Source organism: Lemur catta, chromosome 10 (genome assembly GCF_020740605.2).
Source record: "Lemur catta isolate mLemCat1 chromosome 10, mLemCat1.pri, whole genome shotgun sequence".
Classification (NCBI taxonomy): domain Eukaryota; kingdom Metazoa; phylum Chordata; class Mammalia; order Primates; family Lemuridae; genus Lemur; species Lemur catta.
This window is the reverse complement of record NC_059137.1, coordinates 1,461,855-1,484,944: the sequence shown is the minus strand read 5'-3', so window position 1 is coordinate 1,484,944 and position 23,090 is coordinate 1,461,855. Positions and strand designations below refer to the sequence as shown.

Genomic DNA, 23,090 nt, shown 5'->3' with positions numbered 1-23,090 from the left:
TGCCTTTTCTACATGCTATTGTGGTCATGTGGTTTTTACCTTTTACTCTGTTAATGTGGTGTTTCATGCTGATTTGTATGTGTTGAACCAACCTTGGCTCCCAGGGGTGAATCCCACGTGGTCGTGGTCATAGTGTATAATCTTTTGGAGGTGCCGCTGAATTTGGTTTGCTGTATTTTATTGAGGACTTTTGCATCTGTGTTCATCAGAGATAATGGCCTATAGTTTTCTTTTCTTGTGATGCCTTTGTCTGGCTTTGGTCTCAGGCTGATGCTGGCCTCATAAAATGTGTTTGGAAGTGTCCCCTCTTCATCTGCTTTTTGGAAGAAGGATTGTCATCAGTTCTTTAAATGTTTGGTAGAATTCACCCATGGAGACACCTGGTCCTGGGCGTTGCTGTGTGTTGAGGTCTCTGATCCATTTACTGTTGGTCTGCTCAGGCTCTCTGTTTCTTCCTTGGTCAGGCTTGGTAGGTTTCCCGTTTCTGGGAATTTGTCCACAACTTCATTATTCAGTCTGGCATCTAAGTGTTCACAGTAGTCCCTTGTGACCCTTTTTATTTCTGAGATGTGTGTTATAATGTCTCGTCTTTCATTTCTGATTTTACTTATTTGAGTCTTCTCTCTCTTTTTTGATCTAGCTAAGGGGGTTGTGATTTTTATTTTTTCACAAAACTAACTCTTAGTTTTGTTGATTTGTTTTCTATTTTTCTATTTGCTATTTGATCTATTTCTACCCTGATCTTTATTATTTCTTTCCTTCTGCTTTGAGCTTAGTTCGTTCTTCCTTTTTTAGCTCCTTGAGGTGTTGAGTTAGGTGGTTGGTTCAAGGTCTTTTTTCTTTTAGTGTAGGTGTGCATCGCTGCCGACATCCTTCTTAGTGCTACTTTAGCTGCATCACATAAGTTTTGGTGTGTTGTGTTTTCATTTTCATTTATCTTGAGATATTTTAAAAATTTCCTTTTGATTTCCTTTTTGGCACAGTAGTTTAAGAGGGTGTAGTTTAGTTTCCACATATTTGTGAATTTTCCTGTTTTCTTGCAGTTATTGATTTCTGGTTTCATTCCATTGTGTTTGGAAAAGATACTTTATGTGATTTTGGTCTTCTTAAATTTTTAAAGACTTGTTTTGTAGCCTAACATAGGCTCCAACCTGGAGAATGGGCTATGTGTGCTTGAGAAGAACGTGTGTTCTGCTGCTGTTGGGTGGAAAGTCTGTGTGTCTGTCTGGTGCGTTTGGTCTGTAGTGTTCAAGTCGGCTGTCTGTATAGACTTCCTGTCTGGATGTTCTACCCATTGTTGAAAGTGGAGTACTGAAGTCTCCTGCTGTTATATTTGTGTCTGTATTTCTCTTTTCAGATCTGTCAATATTGCTTTATATACTAGGTCTGATGTTGGGTACATATACATTTATAATTGTCATATCTTCCTGTTGAATTGATCCTTTTATCATTACGTAAAGATCTTTTTTGTCTCTAGAGACAGTTTTTGACTTAAAGTCTGTTTTTTCTAAGTACAGTCATTCCTACTGTCTTGTGATTACCATTTGCCTACAATATCTTTTTTCATTCCTTCACTTTCAGCCTTTGTGTGTCCTTCAGTCTGAAGTGAGTTTCTTGTAGGCAGTGTATTGTTGGATCTGGGTTTTTTGATCCTTTCAGCCAGTGTATTTTTTTATTGGTGAGTTTAATCCATTTACATTTAAAGTATATTATATTTATTGATAGGGAAGGATTTACTGTTACCATTTTATTAACTGTTTTCTATTTCTTTTTTTTTTTTTTTTAAACTGATGAAGTAAAACAGCATGTCTTGTAGTTCTTTTTGTTCCTCTTTCTCTCTTGCTGTCTTCATTTGTGTTTTTTTGTTGTTGGTTTTGTGTTGATGATCTTTGTTTCCTTTCTGTTTTTCTTTGTGTAACTTTTATAGGTATTTTTCTTTGTGGTTACCTGGGGTTTACATAAGATCTCTTGTAACCGTCTGTTTTAAGCTGACAGTAACTTACCTTCACTTTTGTAGAAGAACTCTCAGCTTTTCCCTTCCACTTTGTGTATTATTTATGTCACCATAACTATTTATATTATGTAATCATTAACATAATTTAGGGTTATTTTAAATATTTTTTTCTTTATCTTTTATAATTAAAAGCAATTTATTCACTGCTGTTACAGTAATACAGTATTTGGGTTTTGTTTATGTATTTACCTTTATCAGTGAGTTTCATACTTTATTTGCTATGTAGTGTTTCTCATTTCAACTTGAAGAACGCCCTTTAGCATTTCCTATAAGGCAGATCTAGTGGTGGTGAACTCCCTCAGCTTTTGTCTGGCTAAGGCTTGATTTTCCCTTGATTTGTGAAGTGTAGCTTTGCTGGCTGTAGTGTTCGTGATTGTTTTTTCCGCCTCTCAGCACTTTGTATTTATTATTCCATTCCCTTCTGGCCTGCTGGTTTCTGCTGAGAAATCTGCTGGTAGTGTAACGGGGGTTCCCATGGATGTGATGCTTTTCTCTTGCTGGTTTCAAAATGCTCTTTGTCTTTGACTTTTAGCAGCTTGATTATACTGTATCGTGTGGGGGTGGAGGCACCTGTCATCTAGTGAGAAGCCTCATTGTCATCCCCAAGCATGGGGCCAGCGGGGGTGCTGGCTTTTAATAGGAAGGGGCGCCCCCTTCCGTAGGTTCAGAGTTCCAGGGAATCTGCGAATTTGAGGTTTTCAAGGCCTAGAAGTCCATATCCCATGTGTCACAGTCTCATTCTCTCCCGTCCAAGGCCTGGCCTTGGGATAGCAGCCTCCCTGGGAGCCATTCATTCTTAGTCTCCCCACTCCCCCACTGCAGGAGAGCACAGCTTGGTGCCCTTGGCTTTGGTTCCTGGCGTTTGGTCGCCTGAGGCTGTCTCTCAGCCTTTGCTTATCTCTTTCCTAGAGCTTTAGCAAAGCTCAGTGCAGCTGTCCACCCCATTGTCCTTAGCTTGTCTCCTCTGTGTTTACAACACATCAGGTAGGACGTTCCCTACCAGTGGGGACCAGTGGGTCCTTGTTCCTGGCTGGGCAGGGGCGACCTGGCCCCAAGGCCCCATCTCTTGCCTTCTTTAGCTGTTCCTGGCACCACCTGCCACAGGTCAGTTGCCTGGGAAGCAGCTTTGGAGACAGAGTCAGTGCTCAGGTCTGAGCCTGAGGGAGGTGGACCAGCAGGCGTGGGCCCCGGGGAAGTGAAGCCGCCAGGCACCTCCCTGACCCCATAGGTTCAGGGGCTGTAGTGACCTGACAGAGCGGCCACCTCCATGCTAGTCCCAGACAAGGACCCTTCTGACCCTGCCGAGGCAGTGGGCCTTTGAGGGGCTGGGCAGTGCGGCAGCTCCTCCAGCGCCAGGCTTGGTGGTGGGTGGCGTGTGGGTTTGGAGCGGCCCACTGGTGGGGAGCTTCAGGGTGGGCGCTGGGTGCTGTTACCAAGACAACCCATCAGCTGGTTCACGTTTCTTGTCCTCCTGCTAGTCTGTGTTGTATCTTTTAATTTTGGTATTTATTGTGGCACAATATTTATAGTACTTGTTATTACAGAATGCATTTGTTAAACTTGAAATCAGTTTTTTGGGAGAAGTTTGGTTTCAGATAAAAGTTGAATTACTTCAATGGTTATGAAAGCTGCAGGACTTTTTCTATGCTTCTTGCTAGTGTTGTTGTAAGTAACTGCAAATAACATTTTTGTAAAATTGCCATTTCTGTAGCTAAAACAGTGTTACATCAAAAAAGCAGCCGGCCTCCTGTACCTATCTCCAATGCCACCAAACGCAGTTTCCTAGGCAGCCCTGCTGCGGGGAGCCCAGCCGACCTGCAGCCCCCCGCGCAGCAGGCGGATGGCTGCCATAGACACCCCCTGCACCCAGAAGAGCCGGAGTACCTGTAAGTCTGTCTTTCCACTTTCAGAATCAGTTCACCACCATGTCCCTTTGTGTGTTAGTCTAAAATCTTAATTGATGTTATCTTTTTTTTAACGAGTAATACAAAAAGTACAAAAGAGTAGCTTGTGAAAGGTTGTCCTCCTGCCCTGGCCACTCAGTCCCTTCCCCAAAGGCCAGGAATGGTCCTGGCCTCGTATGTCCACTAGCCTGAAATTCTTCAAAGGCCTTGCATCCAGTCCTAATGTTGTTTAGAAAAAAGGTATTTCTCTGTCCTCTTTCCCACTGTGTATCGCACTTTTTATAAAAAGTCATCTAAAGGTTAGAAAAGTTGAATTGATAGTTTAAATTGGCTTTTTATAGTCTAGTAGCATATAAGGAGTGAAATGCTCTTGCATTTCAGGTAATGTGAATTCTTTGCTCACGGTGATGGCCAATGAGGAATATCAATTTACTTCATTAACTTCAGGGAACATTTTGGTTCTGGTAAAAAAGCATATATTAATAGAGTTGTTCAAAGACTGGTGTAAAAATAGAGTTGCTTAAGAAGTGTTTTTTGAAAACGAGTCTTCATCATCAAGACCGAATTTGGATAACCGTATCCGGGCTGGATTGACTGCTCTCAGAATTTAGGGAGAGAATAAAGGAACCTTCTTGGAGTAGGTGTGAGCTTCATTTCATGCTTGTGCAGCAAGAGCACGGAGGCTTGTTCCAACCTGGAGCCAGTTAACATACCCAACCTGCATGGGCAGAAGATATTTTTAAAATGGAAAAACATGTTTAAAATGTGGCGATTGAGTTGGGATTTACAATCAAAACAGTATTCATAAGTGCTTTGAAATGACTAGTTCATTGAGACAGCGTGGTATGAAACGAGCTCAGGTGTTCAGGTTGCTTGCTAGGAGGTCAGAGTGGCGGTGAAGGATCAGCCGTGGGGCTTTTGGAGCGAGGGGGAAGGGGTGGCTGAGAAGCCCTAGATCTGGGTCTGGAGAAGTAGCACTGGCAGTGCTGTTTCCTGAGGGGCTGGGATTTTGAGAGGCAGTACAGGCCCAGGTGTAGGGTGTCGCTGAGGTAGGGGTTTAGATGTGTTCTGTATGTGGGGGCTTTGAGATGGGGTGTCCCCAGACCCGGAGCAGAGGTGGAGGGCTTTGGCGTCTGCAGGCCAGAGCTGCGTGCTCACGTGCGGCCGGTGTGGCGCTCAGCATCCTCTCTGCAGCCTTTGCTTTCCCGTTGTTGAGTCCAGCACGTGCAGTGCATGTGTGCACAGGAAGCCGCTTTTTAAACAAAATGAGTGTAGTGCACCCATAGTGATTTGTGATCTGCTGTTTCTACTTGACAGGATGTGGTGGGAATTTTCCCATTCAACGAGTACCTTCTGCAGTTTGAGCAACTGTGCAGTCTTCCACAGAGGGGGTGTCGTCACGGGGTCAGCTGTTTCCACCAGTGTCTGGGTTGCAGGGTTCATGCTGCTTGTCTGCACGCGTACCCCAGGTGGTGACCACCTGCTTCCTCTGGGCTTTCAGTGCCCTTGACCCTCTCTCCTTGCAGCACCCTTCCCGCCCCGCCCCCATCAAACTTTAGGCCTAGGTGAGGCAGCAACAGCCCAGGCTGGTAAGGCATCCCCTGGGATTCCACGTTTGTGAATTATCCCTCTGCCACATTCTCCCCAGAGTGAAACGACCACAGCAGCCTCCCTGTGGTGTGAGTGTGTGGACTCCTGGGGGCTGGTTCCACAGGTGTCACTTTGCTGAAACTGCACTGGGCTGTGCACGCGTGGCACCTTTTCCACACACACCATTCTTCACCGGGAGTGGCTGTCTTCACACCCGCAGCTCGGTGTGTACCTCTGACCATTCTTAAATTATAATCCAAGGAGTAGAGAGGGTGTGAACGCTGTAGAGCTTTTCGTCGATGTTGCCGTATTGTCCTCTAAAACGCACGTTTTCACACTCCCACCAATGCTGTGGGACATTCCTGCTTCTCTGTGAAGGGCTCACGTCCACATTACCCTTCAGTATTTTCAAAGCTGCGGTCAACACAGTGGGGTCATCACCACGGTCTGTTTTTCTCAGAAGTTCTCTTTTTTAAATTGAACCAATAAGAGGCATTTTTGAAAATCATGCTTTTTGAATGACCACTTTTTCTATTTTTATTTTTGCTTATCTCAAAAGGTAACCTTAATTGCATACTTGAATTTTGCTGTTAAAATTTGAAGTTGGTTGTATTACAGATTACAACCAGGAGTCAGTATGTCCTCTGCAGTTTTTGGGTATTCATCCCAAGTTTGAAGTTCTTCGTTCTCCTTTGGTTTGTTTTTATAGTAATTTTCCCCAAAGAATCTGTGAGTTTCTCGCAGCGTGGTGTGAATTCATGGTGGTCTTTGTAGTTTCTTTTGCATTTGCTTTTGGACTTGCGGTTTGATAAGCTGGCGATTTTCTCTCGAATTCTTTTTCATGTAGTGGAAGAGGCGCTGCCGCCTTCAGCCCGCCCCACCCCTTGTTGCCGCTGAGGCAGAGACAGCAGAAGGCGGTGCAGGGTGAGGACCTCCCTGGTAAGAAGCCCGTTTCCTCTTCATCGTCCCTTTTCCTCAATTTCTTCTTCTCACTGGTCAGTAAAATAATACTTCTCAAAATTAATCGTATTTTGCTGTAGTAATTTATTTAAGAAGACTATAGCAGGATAAATTTTAATTTTTATTGATGTCCCTTAGAATTTATAAGCTTATAGTGAAAATATCATTAAAAGCCAATAAATTATGTGTAATATACACAAAATTGCTGTTTATGTAAGCCAAGATCTTTTATATATTGAAGTTCATTTATAGTTCTGTCTAGTTTATTATCATGTTTTGTACTGATCACTGTTGAATCACACATTACTTACTGAAACTATTGAAAGGTGTGTTGCTTTGATTATCTGCTTTCCTTGGAGTACTTTTGGTATATTGAATCGTAATTCATTTCCTAGAGATACGGTTGTTATACTGAAAGAATTTCAGATGGCATAAAATTGGTTATTCAACACTGAATACACTTACTGTTTCCTCCAACTGCAGATCAGCGGCATCGATCTAGTTCTCTAACCCGAGTCGATGGTCAGCCTCGAGGTGCAGCAGTAGCGTGGCCAGAAAAAAAAAACAGGTAACTCTCCACGTTTCAAAGACGTTTCTGTTTGGATGTTCATTAGACCAAACAGTTCTCAAGATGAAGTCCAGGGATCCCTAAGGACCACCGAGACCCTTTTAGGGCGTTCACAAGGTCAAAATTATTTTCCTAACAGTGCTAGGATGTTAACTGCCTCCCCCCGCCCCCCAGCCGTTCTTGCGCCCTCATGACTGTACCATGGGATTTTTCAGAGGCTACGTGTCGTGGTGTCAGAGCAGACAGAATCAGATAGGAGGGTCCAGCCAGATACCAGAGAGTTGTGAAAGTGTGCCACTCTTTACACTGTGTAGACTTTTTTGTTTTAGAAAATATAGTCATTTTTCATGCAATAGGCTTATTACTGTAATTTTTAATCAATGTTTAAAAATGCCCGAGCTTTAATTTCTAGTGTGACAAATAGAGGTTAATACTGACGAGTATAACAAGACAAAAGCCCTTTGGGGTCCTCAGTAATTTTTAAGGGTGTCAAGGGGTTTTGGGACTACAGTGTTTGAGAATCACTCAACTGAAATTATCTCTGGTTTTCTTTTTCCCTGGGGAGGAGGCGGTTTTCAGTCTTCTGTGTGTGAGATTTGCATTCTCTTTGCGTAGCCAGTGTTCTCCTCACGCGGTCGGCGCTGAGTCGGGCCTCGTGTGTGTGGTGCATCCAATGGGTTTCTTTCCTGCGTTCTAGGCCCGTGTCCCAGCCGACACCCTTTGCTCTCCATCATGCTGCGAGTTGCGATGTGGATCCTGGCTCTGGCGACAGCATCAGCTTGGCCCGCTCCATCAGCAAGGACAGTCTGGCGTCCAATATAGTTCATCTGACCCCACAGAACCAGCCACACCCCACAGCCAGCAAGGCCAATGGGAAGAGCCTCCTGAACAATGTCAATATTGAGGATGAGGAGGAAGAACTTGTGGCCATCATTAGAACAGATGTGGCTCCCCACCGTGGTGACCCTGAGGTCCCCAGGGCCTCACCTCGGGCCTCAGGCCTGACATTGAATGCCAGGTCTCCCCAGGGGCAGGCAGACCCCTTAGAGAGTAAGCCTGACGGTTTTTTCTTAGAGCCCTTGATGCCCGCAGTGCTTAAGCCCACAAAAGAGAAGCAGATTATCACTAAGGAGGACGAACGTGGGGAAGGGAGACCAAGGAGCCTGACGTCCAGGAGGGCCAACGAGGGCCACCAGCCTCTGGTACGAAAGAAAGTGACCAGCAGTCGTGACTTGAATAGGACTTTTACCCCAATCCCCTGTTCAGAATTTCCCACAGCCATTGACCCTACAGAGACAGGACCACAGTCAGCAGAAGCTGCAGGAGAAGCGCGTGCTGGGCCTCTGTCGATGGGTGGGTTCGATCCGTTACCTCAGGGACAGGCTGCCGACGGCTTCTTCCTGCATGTCGGCAGGGCCGAGGAAGACGCAGAGGGAAGGTTATACATCAGCTGTGCAAAAAGCCCCAGCTCTCAGGATTCAGAGCCGTGGGCTCTTCTGAGGCAGGATTCTGACTCTGACGTCGTCGATCTAGAAGAAGCTGAGCATGATTTCACTGGCGAGGACCGTCCTGTGATCATCACCAGATACATCGGTGAGGAAGAGTCGGCCAAACTGCAGGAGGACATGAAGGTGAAGGAGCACGAAGACAAGGATGACGCCAGTGGCCGCTCGAGCCCGTGTCTGAGCACAACCTCTCAGATCAGCAGCGTCTCCATGGCGAGTGGAAGCGTGAAGATGACCAGCTTCGCGGAGAGGAAGCTCCAGAGACTCAACAGCTGCGAGACCAAGTCCAGCACCAGCAGCTCCCAGAAGACCACGCCAGACGCGTCAGAAAGCTGCCCGGCCCCTCTGACGACCTGGAGACAGAAGAGGGAACAGAGCCCGGGCAGGCACAGCAAAGACCCCGCCAGCCTCCTGGCGTCCGAGCTGGTGCAGCTCCACATGCAGCTGGAAGAGAAGCGCAGGGCCATCGAGGCCCAGAAGAAGAAGATGGAGGCTCTGTCCGCGCGGCAGCGCCTGAAGCTGGGCAAGGCCGCGTTCCTGCACGTGGTGCGGAAGGGGAAGGCCGACGTCCTCTCCCAGCCACTTCAGCCAGAGCACTTCGCAAAAGAGTATTCCCAGCACAACGGGGAGGACTTTGACGATGGTGTTTCTAAAACTGAAGAGTTTCTCGTGAAGGAGCAGCAGAGAGAAGATCTCCTCAGCGAGGCCCAAGATGTGGACAGAGAGAGCCTAGCCTTCATTCAGCAGCATAAACCGAAAGACCCCGCCATGCTGCACGACGTGGAGAAAAGCAAGGTCATTTCTGCTGCTCTCCTGGACGACAACGTTGGAGAGGTCGTGGACGTGAACGAGTGTGACCTTTCCATCGAGAAGCTTAATGAAACCATCAGTACGCTGCAGCAGGCGATACTAAAGATTTCTCAGCAGCAAGAGCAGCTTCTTATGAAATCTCCTACAATACCAACTCCAAGTTCTAAAAATAACTCGCAGGACCAGAAAGCAAAGGCGTCACTCCACTTTGTGGAGCCGCTCTCCCCGACTGCAGTGACAGGCCACCGCAAGCCCCCTCGTCTTGGTCAGGGTCGGAATTCCCGCTCTGGAAGGCCGGCCGAGCTGAAGGTCCCGAAGGATAGGCAGCAGGGCTCCTCCCGGAGCAAGACCCCGACACCCAGCGTAGAGACGCTCCCACATCTGAGACCCTTCCCCCCAAGTAACCGCCCTCGGACGCCCTCTGACCCTGGCTCAGAAGCTGCTGCAGAGCCTGGCGGTGACGCGCATGGGAAGTGTCTCTTTGACAGTTACAGGCTCCATGACGAAAGCAACCAGCGGACGCTGGTCCTGTCCTCTTGCAGAGACACAAACACTGCGTCGGAGCAGACGGGCCTCAGAGAGGTTCCGGACGCGGGTGTGGAGGCAGGCCCAGGCGCCTCGGACGTCTCGGGAGAGGAGAGCGTCCCCGTGGAGGAGCCCCTGCGCAGCAAGGCCAGCCTCATCGAAGTCGACCTCTCGGGCCTGAAAGCCCCGGACGAGGACGGGGAGGCAGTGAGTGTTGACGTCTCGGCAGATCTCGTCAGTGAAGGCGACCTGAAGCCGGGGGTCGGCTTCTTCTTCAAGGTAAACGGACTGGTAGCATTTGTTTCCAGCAGTTGTGAGGCGTCGCCGCTTCCCCTTGGCTGTGAGAGGGTGACAAGCGCTTGGGTGAGCGCAGGGGCCAGGCAGGGAAGAGATGTGGCTTTGCCGCCACACGGCAGCGGCCGCGGGCAGTGCCTAGGTGGTGGGTGTGGCTGTGTGTTCACAGAACTTTCCTGTGGGCCCTGGAATTGCAAGTTCGTGTAATTTTCATATATCTCAAGATATTTTTCAACCGTTTAAAAATGTAATAAAAATGTGTAGCTAGAAGGGTCTGCAGAAACTGGTGTTGGGCTGGATTTGGCCTCTGGGCCAAGGTTTGCCAAACCCTGATACAGAGACCCTGAACATACAAAGGAACTTTAAAAACATTTGTTTCTTTTTTTGCTCTGTATCTGTGCCTTTCTTGCAGTTTTTTTCTTTGAGATGAAGAGAAACATAAATTGTGAGAACCTGTTTTCTGTTTTAATAGTACATACAGTTGGGTGCCTCACAGTGAAGTGACATCTGGGCACTGACAGTGGTCCCACAAGATCATAACATCGTATTTTTACTGTACCTTCTGTGTGTTCAGACGCACACTCACCATTGTGTTGCAGTTGCCTGTGGTCTCCAGCCCCGTCACACGCAGTGCGGGTGGGCAGCCAGGAGCAGCCGGCTACACGAGGAGTCCCGTGTGCAGCAGCCGTGCATGCGGTCTGTCAGGGCAGGAGCGGCCGGCTACACGAGGAGTCCCGTGTGCAGCAGCCGTGCATGCGGTCTGTCAGGGCAGGAGCGGCCGGCTACACGAGGAGTCCCGTGTGCAGCAGCCGTGCGTGCAGTCTGTCAGGGCAGGAGCGGCCGGCTACACGAGGAGTCCCGTGTGCAGCAGCCGTGCGTGCAGTCTGTCAGGGCAGGAGCGGCCGGCTACACGAGGAGTCCCGTGTGCAGCAGCCGTGCGTGCAGTCTGTCAGGGCAGGAGCGGCCGGCTACACGAGGAGTCCCGTGTGCAGCAGCCGTGCATGCAGTCTGTCAGGGCAGGAGCGGCTGGCTGGCTACACGAGGAGTCCCGTGTGCAGCAGCCGTGCGTGCAGTCTGTCAGGGCAGGAGCGGCTGGCTGGCTACACGAGGAGTCCCGTGTGCAGCAGCCGTGCGTGCAGTCTGTCAGGGCAGGAGCGGCTGGCTACACGAGGAGTCCCGTGTGCAGCAGCCGTGCGTGCGGTCTGTCAGGGCAGGAGCGGCTGGCTACACGAGGAGTCCCGTGTGCAGCAGCCGTGCATGCAGTCTGTCAGGGCAGGAGCGGCCGGCTACACGAGGAGTCCCGTGTGCAGCAGCCGTGCGTGCGGTCTGTCAGGGCAGGAGCGGCTGGCTACACGAGGAGTCCCGTGTGCAGCAGCCGTGCGTGCAGTCTGTCAGGGCAGGAGCGGCCGGCTACACGAGGAGTCCCGTGTGCAGCAGCCGTGCGTGCAGTCTGTCAGGGCAGGAGCAGCTGGCCGGCTACACGAGGAGTCCCGTGTGCAGCAGCCGTGCGTGCAGTCTGTCAGGGCCCCCTGTTGGCACGGCAGCCAGCTGCCTCCCGCCGTCGAGGCCCACGTGCCAGGCGCTCTTCCTGCAGGCAGTTAGGACGTGGATGGCGCAATACGAGACCGTCAGGTTTATCTCCTCAAAAGATGGTTTATTTGCTATTTGTACTTTTAAAATGTAAACAAGTTAATAATGAGCTTGAGTATTAGCTCATATTTTGGAAGCACATACATAGTTTTTAAGGCAAACTGAACTCGGTGTGAGGCATTTAGAATGTTGGTTAACTTCAAATGCGTTTTAAATGCCACGATTTCTTTTCCATTCGTATTTTAGGGTCTATAAAAATGCACTTATTCTTCAGTTAGAAAAAGAGTAAAGAATGTTTGGGCTATACACATCAAGCTTTTCTAAGTGTTTGTTAAAGTCTGCTGCAGGGTTGACAGGAGGCTGTGTTGGGCTTCCTAACCTAAGGGTGTTTCCTGGCACATGGCGTGTGATGTCTTATTTTGTAGGATGAACAGAAAGCAGAAGACGAACTCGCCAAGAAGCGGGCAGCCTTCCTCCTCAAACAGCAGCGCAAGGCAGAAGAGGCTCGCGTGCGGAAGCAGCAGCTGGAAGCGGAAGTTGAGCTCAAGCGAGATGAGGCCCGGTAACCTGCCCTGCTCTGTGTCCAGGAGGGGCGGTGGCAGGCCTGGAGGCCAGCCCAGCGTGGTCGGCAGGGAGTGTCCCCGGTGACATCACTCCACTCCGCATGTCTGCTGTCAGGCGCTGTCCACAGTCACAGGCATCTGGGCGGGTCTTCCGTGCCAGGCTCTGGTTCAAGCGCTTCCCGGGACGATCTTTAACTCTCGCAACAGCTCATGAGCTGTGCGTGTCTGATCGCTGGGTTTACGGCCAGGCCGCCTCTGTGCAGCTCAGGAAGCAGGTTGCCGCAGTCACGCTGCCCTCCCAGGAAGTGAGGGTGGGTCACCTCCAGGGCTGCCTTGTGGCCACTGTGTCCTGCCCTGGGCAAGCCGGCCCACCCTCAGGCCCGGGGAGAGAATCGGAGCCTGGACACGGCAAGTGCTGTGGGAGGTTGCATGTCTGGGAGATTGTTCTGCGGGAGAATCCTTGTAACTCAGGATCATTTTGAACATACTGTCCTCCCAGGCGCAAAGCTGAGGAAGATCGGATACGGAAGGAGGAGGAGAAGGCGCGGCGAGAGCTCATAAAGCAAGAGTACTTGCGAAGGAAGCAGCAGCAGATTTTGGAAGAACAAGGACTTGGCAAACCTAAATCAAAGGCGAAAAAGCCACGGCCAAAGTCAGTCCACCGGGAAGAGTCGTGTAGTGACTCGGGAACCAAGTGCTCTTCAACGCGTAAGCAGCTCAGTCGTGTGGCATGTGACGCTTGTGCCTCACGCACGGGAAGCCTTGTTCACCCTGTAGAGCGCTCACGTTCGTTATCTCGTTTTGATTTTCTCAAGAACTGTGAGGTGCGAGGGGTGGGGAGGATTGTCTCCATTTTACAGAAGAGAAAGTTGAGCCAGGGCTGCTGGTCTGAGATGGTGAGATGCATCCAGATGCAGAGCGGGTCCCCTGGCAGGGGCTGGGGGTCGAGGCCGCAGGACTCAGAATGCCGTAGACACCAGGGTCTGCTTCCGGCCGCTTTCTCCGGCACCGTGGGGCAGTGGGAGGCGTGCCCCAGGATGGGGGGCTGGTAGGCACCTGGTGACACCTCCTCATCGCGCTGGCATCTGTTTCCGTCTCTGGCAGCTGACAACCTGAGCCAGACTCATTCTGGGTCCAGCCTGTCCTTGGCCTCCGCGGCAACGACGGAACCGGAGAGCGTTCACTCGGGGGGCACACCTTCCCAGCGGTAAGCAGGCCCAGACGGCTCCCGGGCACGGGGCTGGGGACATTTGGGCAGGGAGAGTGGAACTTTGAGATTAAAAACCGCACGAGAGATGCTTTTGTTTTTTAACTTTAATTTTTGTATAATTGCACGTTTACGGAATGGTTGCAGTAATTTCACAAGGAACTCCTAAGTGCCCTCCGCTCAGGCCCGCCAGTTGGTTAAACTGGTGGCGTTTGCTTTGTCATCTCTCCCCCCTTGTTCCCCTGGCTGCGGGTGCAGATGCGTCTGCACTCGTTTGTAGCAAGTGGGCAACGTCCGGCCCTTGAAGGTCAAGCACTTCAGTGTGTATTCTCTTGCGTAATCACAGGTGTCAAACCAGCACTTTGATCTGATCTGATCTGAAGTCCACGTCCAGGTGTCAGTTGCCCCACTGGGTCCCTGATAACTGTATTGCTCTGGGTCCGGGGTCGGCTTGGGGCCTGCACACCACGTCTCTGCCGTCTCTGCTGATCCCAGGCAGTCCGTAGTCTGTCTCTCTCGGCCTTGGGTTTGTGGTGTGCACGGGCCGGTTGCTGTGTAGACGGACTCCACGTGATGGGACAGTATGAGGGTGATGGTCCTGGCGGGTGCAGCCCAGGGTGAGAGTAGCTGCAGCCCCTGCTGGCTGCAGGTGAGAGGGAGGGTGGCCTGTGGCTACACCTTCCCGTCCTTTGTCCTTTCTGCAGAGTTGAGTCGATGGAGGCCTTGCCCATACTAAGCCGCAATCCCAGCAGGAGCACGGACCGAGACTGGGAGACCGCCTCTGCAGCCTCCTCCCTGGCCTCCGTGGCAGAGTACACAGGTGACGGCCCACGCCCTCCTGGGAGGTCGCTGTGCACATGTCCACACGCCTTCATGGAGCGCTCTTTAAAATGTCTGTTCTTTATTTTAGTCTAAAAGGTATTTTTCTAATAAAATGTTTTACTTAGCGACAGAGAGCTATGTTTAGCTGTTTGGTGTTTGGAACAGGTACATTGTCCGAGTAGAAGCTCTCAGGCCCGCCTGGCCCCCTCCTGCTGTCTGCCGGGAGCCAGGGCGGTGGGAGGCTCGGGGCTGTTACCCACCACCCACAGGGCCAGCGCGCTGCATGCGTCCTGGGCACTTTGAACCTGAGACTTTTAAAATTAGTTCCTGGTTTTGTCTTTCTATAGTAAAGAAACTGAAGTTAGAAAGGGGGTAAATTATTACTTTAGTCTTTGTAAAAAATATTTTTCTTCCTTTTTTCTTCTTTTCTCTTGTCTTTTCTTTCCTTTCTTCCCTCCCTTCCCCTTCCCTCCCCTCCTCTCCTCCCTTTTCTTTTTCTTTTCTTTCTTTTTTCTTCTCCCTTTCTTCCTTTCCCTTCCCTTCTTTTTCTGCCTCGCCTTGCCTGCCTTTCGTTCCTTCCTTCCTTTCTTTCTTTCCCTCTTTTCTTTCTTTCCTTTTTTTCTTTCTTTTCTTTCTTTCCGTTCTCACTCTGTCACCCAGGCTAGAGTACAGTGGCATCATCACAGCTCACTGCAGCCTCCAACTCCTGGACTCAAGTGATCCTCCCGCCTCAGCCTCCCAGAGTGCTGGGACTACAGGCACGCGCCACTGCAGCCAGCCTAGTTTTTGTAAAATTTTTAACTCAGAATTCTTTCAAATAGATTTGAAGTGGCTCTTCCCATTTTCAAAAAATCACAAATAACCATAATTCAACCTACCCATTGCTCGCTGCTAAGAAATTGTTGGTTTTCTTTTGTGTGTTTGTACCTTAAAATGCTAATTTTGCAAATCTTGCTCTGGTTTCTTAGGTCCCAAGCTCTTTAAGGAACCCAGTAGCAAATCAAACAAGCCTATCATTCACAATGCGATATCCCATTGCTGTCTGGCTGGAAAAGTGAATGAACCGCACAAGAATTCAATATTGGAGGCAAGTATCAGATTTTACCACTAAATTTTATGTAGAATAAAAGGTGTTTCTAAATCAGGGGTTCTTTTTAATAGAAAACATCCGCAATTATCTGTACATAATTTCTGCTGCATCACTCTCCATAGCAGTGATGGCTCTCCTCAGATTTTCCTGGGCATTTGTGCTCATCTCCTGAGCTGTGGCTTGAGTTGGGACGGCCTTGAGCAGGGCAGAATTGTGACAGGGAAGTGGGACCTAGACCAGCCGAGCGGACGCTCCAGTGCACATTCCGCTTGGGGCAGAGCCAGGGGCAGGGCAGGGGCCTTCCGGGCAGGGTGAGAAGACTCATCTGTGTCACCCAGGTGGGTGACACTAAGTGGGGGTGTGAGGGGAGGTGGGGAAGGGGAAATTTGAGTTAAAATTTTTTTTAAGTGGAGAAAAACAGTAGAACTAGTTTGGCAGGTGGAACCAGGTGATTGGAGATACAGGAGGCTGGCGCAGCACTGTGCTCAGGTGGCAAGGCAGAGAGAGTGGACGGTGACGGTGGCAGGAGGGGCTCCAGGGTTGAGTGTGGATCACGGAGAAATGGTTTGTTTTGTTGACTCTCCCCTCCCTGAGCCCTAGGCGGGGCGGGGCTGACTCCCCACCTCTGCTGCTGGAGCAGGGCCCAGCTTCTGCCGCTGGGAGGCTGGAAGTAGATGGGCCAGGGTCAGGGCCTGATGTGCCCTGGCGGTTGGAAGCTTCTGGTCTGCAGGGGAGGAGTAAGGAGGACACAGGGTGTGCCTCCCCGTTCGCATGCTGTCCTGGGTGTTTGGGATACGTTGGTGAGGTGAGTCGTCACCTGGTGGAAGAATTGCAGGTGACTTCTGTGCAGGGCCACGCAGTAGGTGTCCTGTCACCGTAGCGTGAAAACTGTTAGAGCCGGTTCCCCTCGGCCCCGGGAACAGAGACAGAGTCACTGAGGCTGCAAAAAGCCAAAGGAGTTTTATTGACTAGCTCGAGCTAGGGTCCAAGCCCCGAGCACCAACGCGGTGGTCTCTTTCCATGGGCAGGGACCCCGCACAGTGGGGGTGCATGTCTTTTATACTTTTTTTTTGCAGAGTACATGCAGGGGGTATGCCATCTCCCCTCCCTCCCTTAATTCATTTGCTCTTTCAAAAGTGGCTGATTGTCTTGGCTTCTGATTGGTTGGTTTTCAAGCCGCGGGACTGGCTTTTGATTATGCCTTGCCTTTCTTATCTGGTTAATTGGTTGGAGGGCCCCTGCACTCTCCAGCCCTTTATCCGGAAGTAACTTGCAGTTATCTCCCCGGGCCTGTTACCACCGTCGGGGCCTGTTACGACCGTCTGGGCTCTACTTAAGCTAGGTCAGCAAACCATCTTTACAGAAGCAATTAGCATCCGTCAGAATCAAAGAGAGCACACTGTTTTTTTTTTTTAAACAATTCCCGTTCTTCAAAACAGCCACAGACAGTGCGCAGGCCAGTGGGTGTGGCTGATTCCCTGAGAACGCGGTGATGCAGGGCTGGCCACATGTGGCCCGTGGGCCACAGGCTGGAAATGTGGAGACTGCTGCAGAGCTCAGCGGGTCGGGCACAGTAGGTCTTAATGACAAGGTGGCATTTGAGCAGGGACTTGCAGGGAGGGAAGGAGGGAGCATGCAGGTGTGGGGGAAGGATGTTCCAGGCAGGAGGGAGCGAGCCTGTGTGCTGGGGAACACCTGGAGGTCAGTGGGGGGAGTGGGGTCAGTGGGGGACAGATCAGTCAGGGCCTCTGTGGGCCCAGAGAGGACTTAGGCTTTGCTCTGAGTGGAACAGGCGGATGCGAAGTGTGGGCAGAGGAGGGCCAGTGACCAACCTGCCCTCCAAACAGGGTCAGAACTGACCGCAGGAAAGCTTGGGGGCAGTGGGGGGGAGTGAGGGACAGGCCTTGGGGGGTGGGGTGGGCGTGGCCAGCTTCGGGGCACGGTCGAGTGGAGCCTTGCAGGGCCTCTTGGTCTCGCAAGGGAGTGAGATGGAGGTCGGGTGGAGTGGGGAGGCCTGGAAGGCCAGATTCTGTGAGCGTGTGGACTTTGGGCACCTCTCAAGCATCCAGGGGCCCAGGCCAAGGAGGAGCTTGGAGACAGGAACCTGACACTTACGGGCGGGTCCCTGCTGGCTCCTCCCACTGGCAGGAGTGGAATTCTAGGGACGGAGAAGCAGAGCCGACCCTGCGCCAGGATCTAGGCGCGGGTGTGGTGGGCCTTAGATTGCTGACCTTGGGGTACAGTGGTTTCTGAATGAATGAATGAAAATGATGCAGTGATCTGTCTCCCATCAGAAATTCTACTTTTTAATAATTATGGCCAATCCCTGATCCTCAATGGGTTCTTTTTAGTTGAAAAAACTAAAATGGCGCATGGTATTAGTGACCTCCTCTTCAAAACAGGTGTGCCCTTTTCTCACTAACGCAGATTGTCTAGACTGATAGTATCCCCCTCTCCATCCAGTTTCTTTCATTTTGACGAGGGCAAAAGTAGCCTGGGATCCTGTTTTTCCTGACGAGATTTCCACGTAGAGGAGGTCCCCAGGGTCTCCCCACACGCAGATGCCTGGGAGCACTCCTGCACCCCTGTGTGGGCGCTCACGCCTGTCATCGCAGCGGTGGTCAGTGCCCACGCCCAGTGCTCGGGGAGAAGACCCCAGTGGGGTCAGAGCCCCCGTGTGTGGGCCCCTGTGTTCTGGGTCACATGGAGCACACGCTTCTAGCAGCGGCAGTGCAGTAGCCCGGGGGCGTGCTCCTGCTCAGGAAAGCCCTTCAGCGCTGGATGCCCAGAGTGTTCACTGGGGGCTGGTCACAAAGCCCCCTGGTGCCTGCAGGCACTGGAGTTCTAGAGCCCTGGAAGGAAGCAGCGTGGAGACAAGCGCTTAGGCGCGGGAATTCCTCCTGCCTGCTGGTGACTGGGGCTTCCAGCAGCAGCAAGGCCTCGACGCCAGGCCTTTGGGCGGCAGCAGCCTTGGCCTGCTCTAAGGACACGCTTGCACCAGGGGACCGCACTCCCTTCTGCACCGCACGGGCAGCGCTCACGTCAGTGGGATGCCGTCTGCTACCCACCACCCACTGTCCCTGCAAGCTCAAGCCCCCGACTGGCCTCTGGTGCTGCTCATACGTGATCACAGCATGTGCGTAGTTGAAGTCAGTATTGTGTGTATGGTTTTGGATTCCAATTTTTCCATTTAATCTTTTAAAAAATATTTATAATATTTAAAATAATACACCCCTTCTATGCTGACAACAAGTATACATTTGTAAAAAATAACTAGTTTCTAAAGCAAGAATAAATAGAAGAGTGGCATTATTTTATATTTTTATAAATCTTTTCAATTCCTGGCTTTATAGAAGAAAGCTAGAATCTTAGCTGCTTCTACGTGCCATCTGTTACAAACTCACATGTCATGTGGCCTCTGGAAAGGGGACGCCCAGGAGAGGAGAGTGAGCGGCGATGACAGTGACATCTGAGCTTCACGGGGCAGGGCCTTGGCCTTGCAGATGCCTGAGAGTGTTTCAGGGATCCCCGGGCCGCGCTTTGAGAACTGCTGGGGTAGAAAGTGAAACCTGTGCACTGTGCTCAGATTTCCCAGTGTAAGGAGGGCCTTTTTTTCTTTTTTTTTTTTTTTTGAGACAGAGTCTCACTTTGTTGCCTGGGCTAGAGTGAGTGCCGTGGCATCTGCCTAGCTCACAGCAACCTCAAACTCCTGGGCTTAAGCGATCCTACTGCCTCAGCCTCCCAAGTAGCTAGGACTACAGACATGCGCCACCATGCCTGGCTAATTTTTCCTATATATGTTTTTAGTTGTCCAGATAATTTATTTCTATTTTTAGTAGAGACGGGGTCTTGCTTAGGCTGGTCTCGAACTCCTGACCTCGAGCAATCCACCCGCCTCGGCCTCCCAGAGGGCTAGGATTACAGGCGTGAGCCACCGCGCCCGTCCAGGAGGGCCTATTTTTAAAAATGATTATGACATTTAAAAACATGTTCCAAACCTCAGAACATGCTACAACAAATACCATGACAAGTGTTGGCAGTTTGCCATATTTGCTTTAGGTTTTTCTATTTCTTTGCTAACAGCTTTATTGAGATACAGTTCACATACCATAAAAGTCACCCCTTTAAAGTATACAATTTGGTGCTTTTTAGTATATTCATAGACAAGTACAACCACCACGACTGTATGATTCCAGAACATTTTCGTTCCTCCCAAAACAACCCCACACCCGTCAGCATTCACTCCCCATCCCTCCTGGTAGCTGCTGAGCTATTCTTGTCTCTTCCGGACGTTTCCTGTAAGTGGAGTCACAAGATGCGTGATCTGTGGCTCTGGGTTCCTCCACGTGGCGTTACGTGTTGATACTGTCTTCGAGTTACAGTTGGTGTCAGAACATCATTTCTCTTTATGGCTGGATAATATTCCACTGTATGGATCAGCCACATTGTGTTTATTCAGCCATCTGTTGATGAACACTTGGGTTGTTTCTAGTTTGTAAATAGTTTTTTATTGCTGTATACATGTGACGTTCTTGTTTCTACTTTTTGACTTAGGGACAGTGCTGCTATAAAGTTATATAAAAACTTCTGTGTGGATACATGTTTTCATTTCTCTTAAATGCACACGTGAGAGAGGAGTTGGTGGGTCCTGTGGTAACTATTGTTTTAAACAGCGTAAAGAGTCACCAAGCTGTTTTCACGGGGGCTGCACCAATAGCCACCAGCAGTGACTAGTTCCACTTGCTTGCCACCACTTGTCACTGTCTGTCTGATGTCACCGCCATCCTAGCAGTGTGAGGGGGCGTCTCACGGTGGTTTTGAGGGGCATTTCTCTGGTGGGTGATAGTGAGGGGCATCTTCTCATGTCACTGCTCCCTTAATCTTAAAAGCGTGTTCCCTTATCTAGAGTGACCTCTCAGTGGCATACGGTGTCCCATGAAGTGGATGCACCTAATCGTTTAAACTAGGGAGACTGTAGTTAACATACCAGAAAGCCCTTATGGGTGGGGTTGCCTGGCTGGTCACCTCTCCCAGTGTGGTGCCTGGCGAGCTTGGGGGCCTGTGAGGACTGGAGTGACTCTGAAGTGTCTTAGTCTCCTTTACTCCTTCCACACAGGAGCTGGAGAAGTGTGATGCCAACCACTACATCATACTGTTCCGCGACGCTGGCTGCCAGTTCAGGGCGCTTTACTGCTACTACCCCGACACTGAAGAAATCTACAAACTTACTGGCACGGGGCCAAAGAACATCACCAAGAAGATGATTGACAAGCTGTATAAATACAGCTCAGACCGAAAACAGTTTAACTTGATCCCTGCCAAAACCATGTCCGTCAGCGTGGACGCGCTCACGATCCACAACCACTTGTGGCAGCCCAAGCGGCCCGCGGTGCCAAAGAAGACCCAGACTCGTAAATGACACAGACACGGCCAAGTGTCTGAAGGGCCTGCCCGCGGGATTCTTATTTATTATTTTCATCCATTTGGGTACGAAGTGTGCAAAGTCACAACAGACCTTTTGCAAAGAGGCTTCTAGACAATAAGGAAAACCCCTCTCTTAGCTCCCAGCTCACGCAGGGCTGCCAGGCGGCGTGAGGATGGAGGAACAAACGCCGTGTTCCCAGTGGTTTCTGCTGCTGCGGTCGCCGCTCACCACTGAGGCCCCCGAGGAGAGGCTCCCATGGGCGAGACCCCTGGGCCGCCAGCCTCCCTTACTTGAAGTTCTCTGTCAGTACGAGTTGAACGCAATCCACTCTGCTTTCCTGCCTCTCACCTTGCCCCTTTGCACATCACTCAGCACCCTCGTGCCGGCCGGCTGTAGCCCCTGCGAGTGTAGGACAGACTCACGCTGGGTCGGGTGTTTGAATGTGTTTAGAGAAGGAATTTATAGTGGGAAATCTTTTTCATTTGAGAAGTTGTATGATATTTATTGATTGTGTCTACTGCCAACATTTATATCCAAGTCTAAGATTTCTGAAAAAATTCTTGTTCCCTGCTGCTCAGAAAAAGTTTACTGAAAATACCAGTTCACTGAAAGCACTGAAGTCTGCAAAGTCTGTCTTCTGCTAGAATAATGCTTCCCAGTGTGGCGGCGATTATCTCTAACACCCAATCATGGGGACCGTCAATGGTACTATTAGTGGCGTTTGCCTCGTTTAAAGTGGCAGGCTGAGCCAACCGCGCCATTGCTGATTCAGTTTTGGATAGTGCTCTAATGATTTGTTCACTTTAATAAAGACAGATTTTGGTAAAGTAGAATATTTTTCACTCTGAGCATGTTTCTCCTAAAAGATGATGCACTTGCGCTGACAGTTCTTTTAGTGATTTTGTTACGTCGCTACTTGTCATGTCTTGATCCTTGCTTCTGGAAGAGTGGCATGCTCTAAGAGGAGTGTGTGGCTCTCAGTTTAGATTGATAATTTTGTTTTGTTGCCTATTTAAAAGCAATTAAGTGGTTATTTGCAGTTATTTCAGAACTCCAAGTAAGTGGAATGGCTTTGGGTTCTTCCCATGTTGGTCCCCACAGGGGTTGACACTTCTCCAGAGCAGACATTCCCAGGGAGCGAATGCGTGCTGGCCACAGCTGCTGAGACACCTCTGTGACTGACCAGCTGCTGGAAGATTCCGGAGCCACTTATGTTAGTTTTGCACATATTCTCTTGGGAGTGTTACTTGAACCTATCTTGAACTGCAGAAAAATTAAAGATCAAAAGAAAGAAAAGGTTAGAGACAAGTGTACTGTTACCTAATTTTAGATAGACAAAAAAGGCACGTGAATTGTGTACAAAACACCACACGGGACTGTAGGTCTCACTTCCGTCTCCTCAGTCCTTGGAAAAAGGGTGCAGTTGTGCAACCTTGTACATACCGAGCTGGACGCCGCCGCTCCCTTCCTGCGAGGGGCCGTCGGCAGCTGTTGTTTCCCAAGTGCTGAGCATTGAGCAGTCCTGCGTGAGTTTTCTGTTACCATGTTTCCACACGTGTGCTTTATTCCCCATGTATGTTTGACATGCTATTACCATATTTATTTTAAGGAAGCACTAAAATGTAATAAAGTAATGAACTAATTGCTTTATATTAATCATGTGTGTGAGGTTGATCTGATTCCTTTTGCCGATCGAGTGTTGCCAGCTCCTTCAGGAAAGTTTCATGTTGTTTTATATACAGGCTCACAAGTAAGTAGAATTAAAGAAGAGTTAGAGGTACTTCTGGCATAGAGCTGGCAAATTGCATTCCTCCTGAACTTCTGAGTAAATTCTGAATTTTCTTGCTGTAATTAGTCAAATATGTGGAACATGCTGAAAATTGTTCTCAAGCATGCAGGATTTTTGCTGTTTGTTGTGTCACTAGGCACTAACATGGCCACGGACATGGCTGATGTCTCTGGTCCCCGGGCTCGCGTGTGCGTGATGCGTGTGTTCTTCGTGCATTGGCACAGCCACTTTTCTGTTCGTTATGAAAAGTTCCAAACACGGGGTTCATTTCAGGCTTTCCGGCTTCAATCGTGGTGCAGTCATTATTTTTCAGTTTATGACATTGAGATGTAGCTCTTTTTGTAAACGTTTCGTATTCTCCAAAGCACCTGCAATAGTATTTGTGTTGTGTTGCAGGTTTCTCACGGTGGAACGGCTGCCTGTCTTTCATTGCC

General features: G+C 49.9%; 1 protein-coding gene across 3 annotated transcripts in view; it reads left to right on the top strand.

Annotated features, from left to right (window-relative positions):
• CAMSAP1 (calmodulin regulated spectrin associated protein 1) overlaps positions 1-22,523 on the top strand; it is a 72,531-nt gene extending 50,008 nt beyond the window's left edge. For all 3 annotated transcript variants that reach the window (XM_045562062.1, XM_045562063.1, XM_045562064.1), the window contains 10 exons: positions 3,726-3,900; positions 6,356-6,447; positions 6,952-7,036; positions 7,734-10,155; positions 12,186-12,322; positions 12,823-13,031; positions 13,428-13,530; positions 14,235-14,350; positions 15,321-15,439; positions 20,559-22,523. In XM_045562062.1, the coding sequence (XP_045418018.1) occupies positions 3,726-3,900; positions 6,356-6,447; positions 6,952-7,036; positions 7,734-10,155; positions 12,186-12,322; positions 12,823-13,031; positions 13,428-13,530; positions 14,235-14,350; positions 15,321-15,439; positions 20,559-20,861 (3,761 nt within the window). In that variant the 3' untranslated portion in view covers positions 20,862-22,523. The remainder of the gene's footprint in view (positions 1-3,725; positions 3,901-6,355; positions 6,448-6,951; positions 7,037-7,733; positions 10,156-12,185; positions 12,323-12,822; positions 13,032-13,427; positions 13,531-14,234; positions 14,351-15,320; positions 15,440-20,558) is intronic.
• Positions 22,524-23,090: the final 567 nt, after the last annotated feature.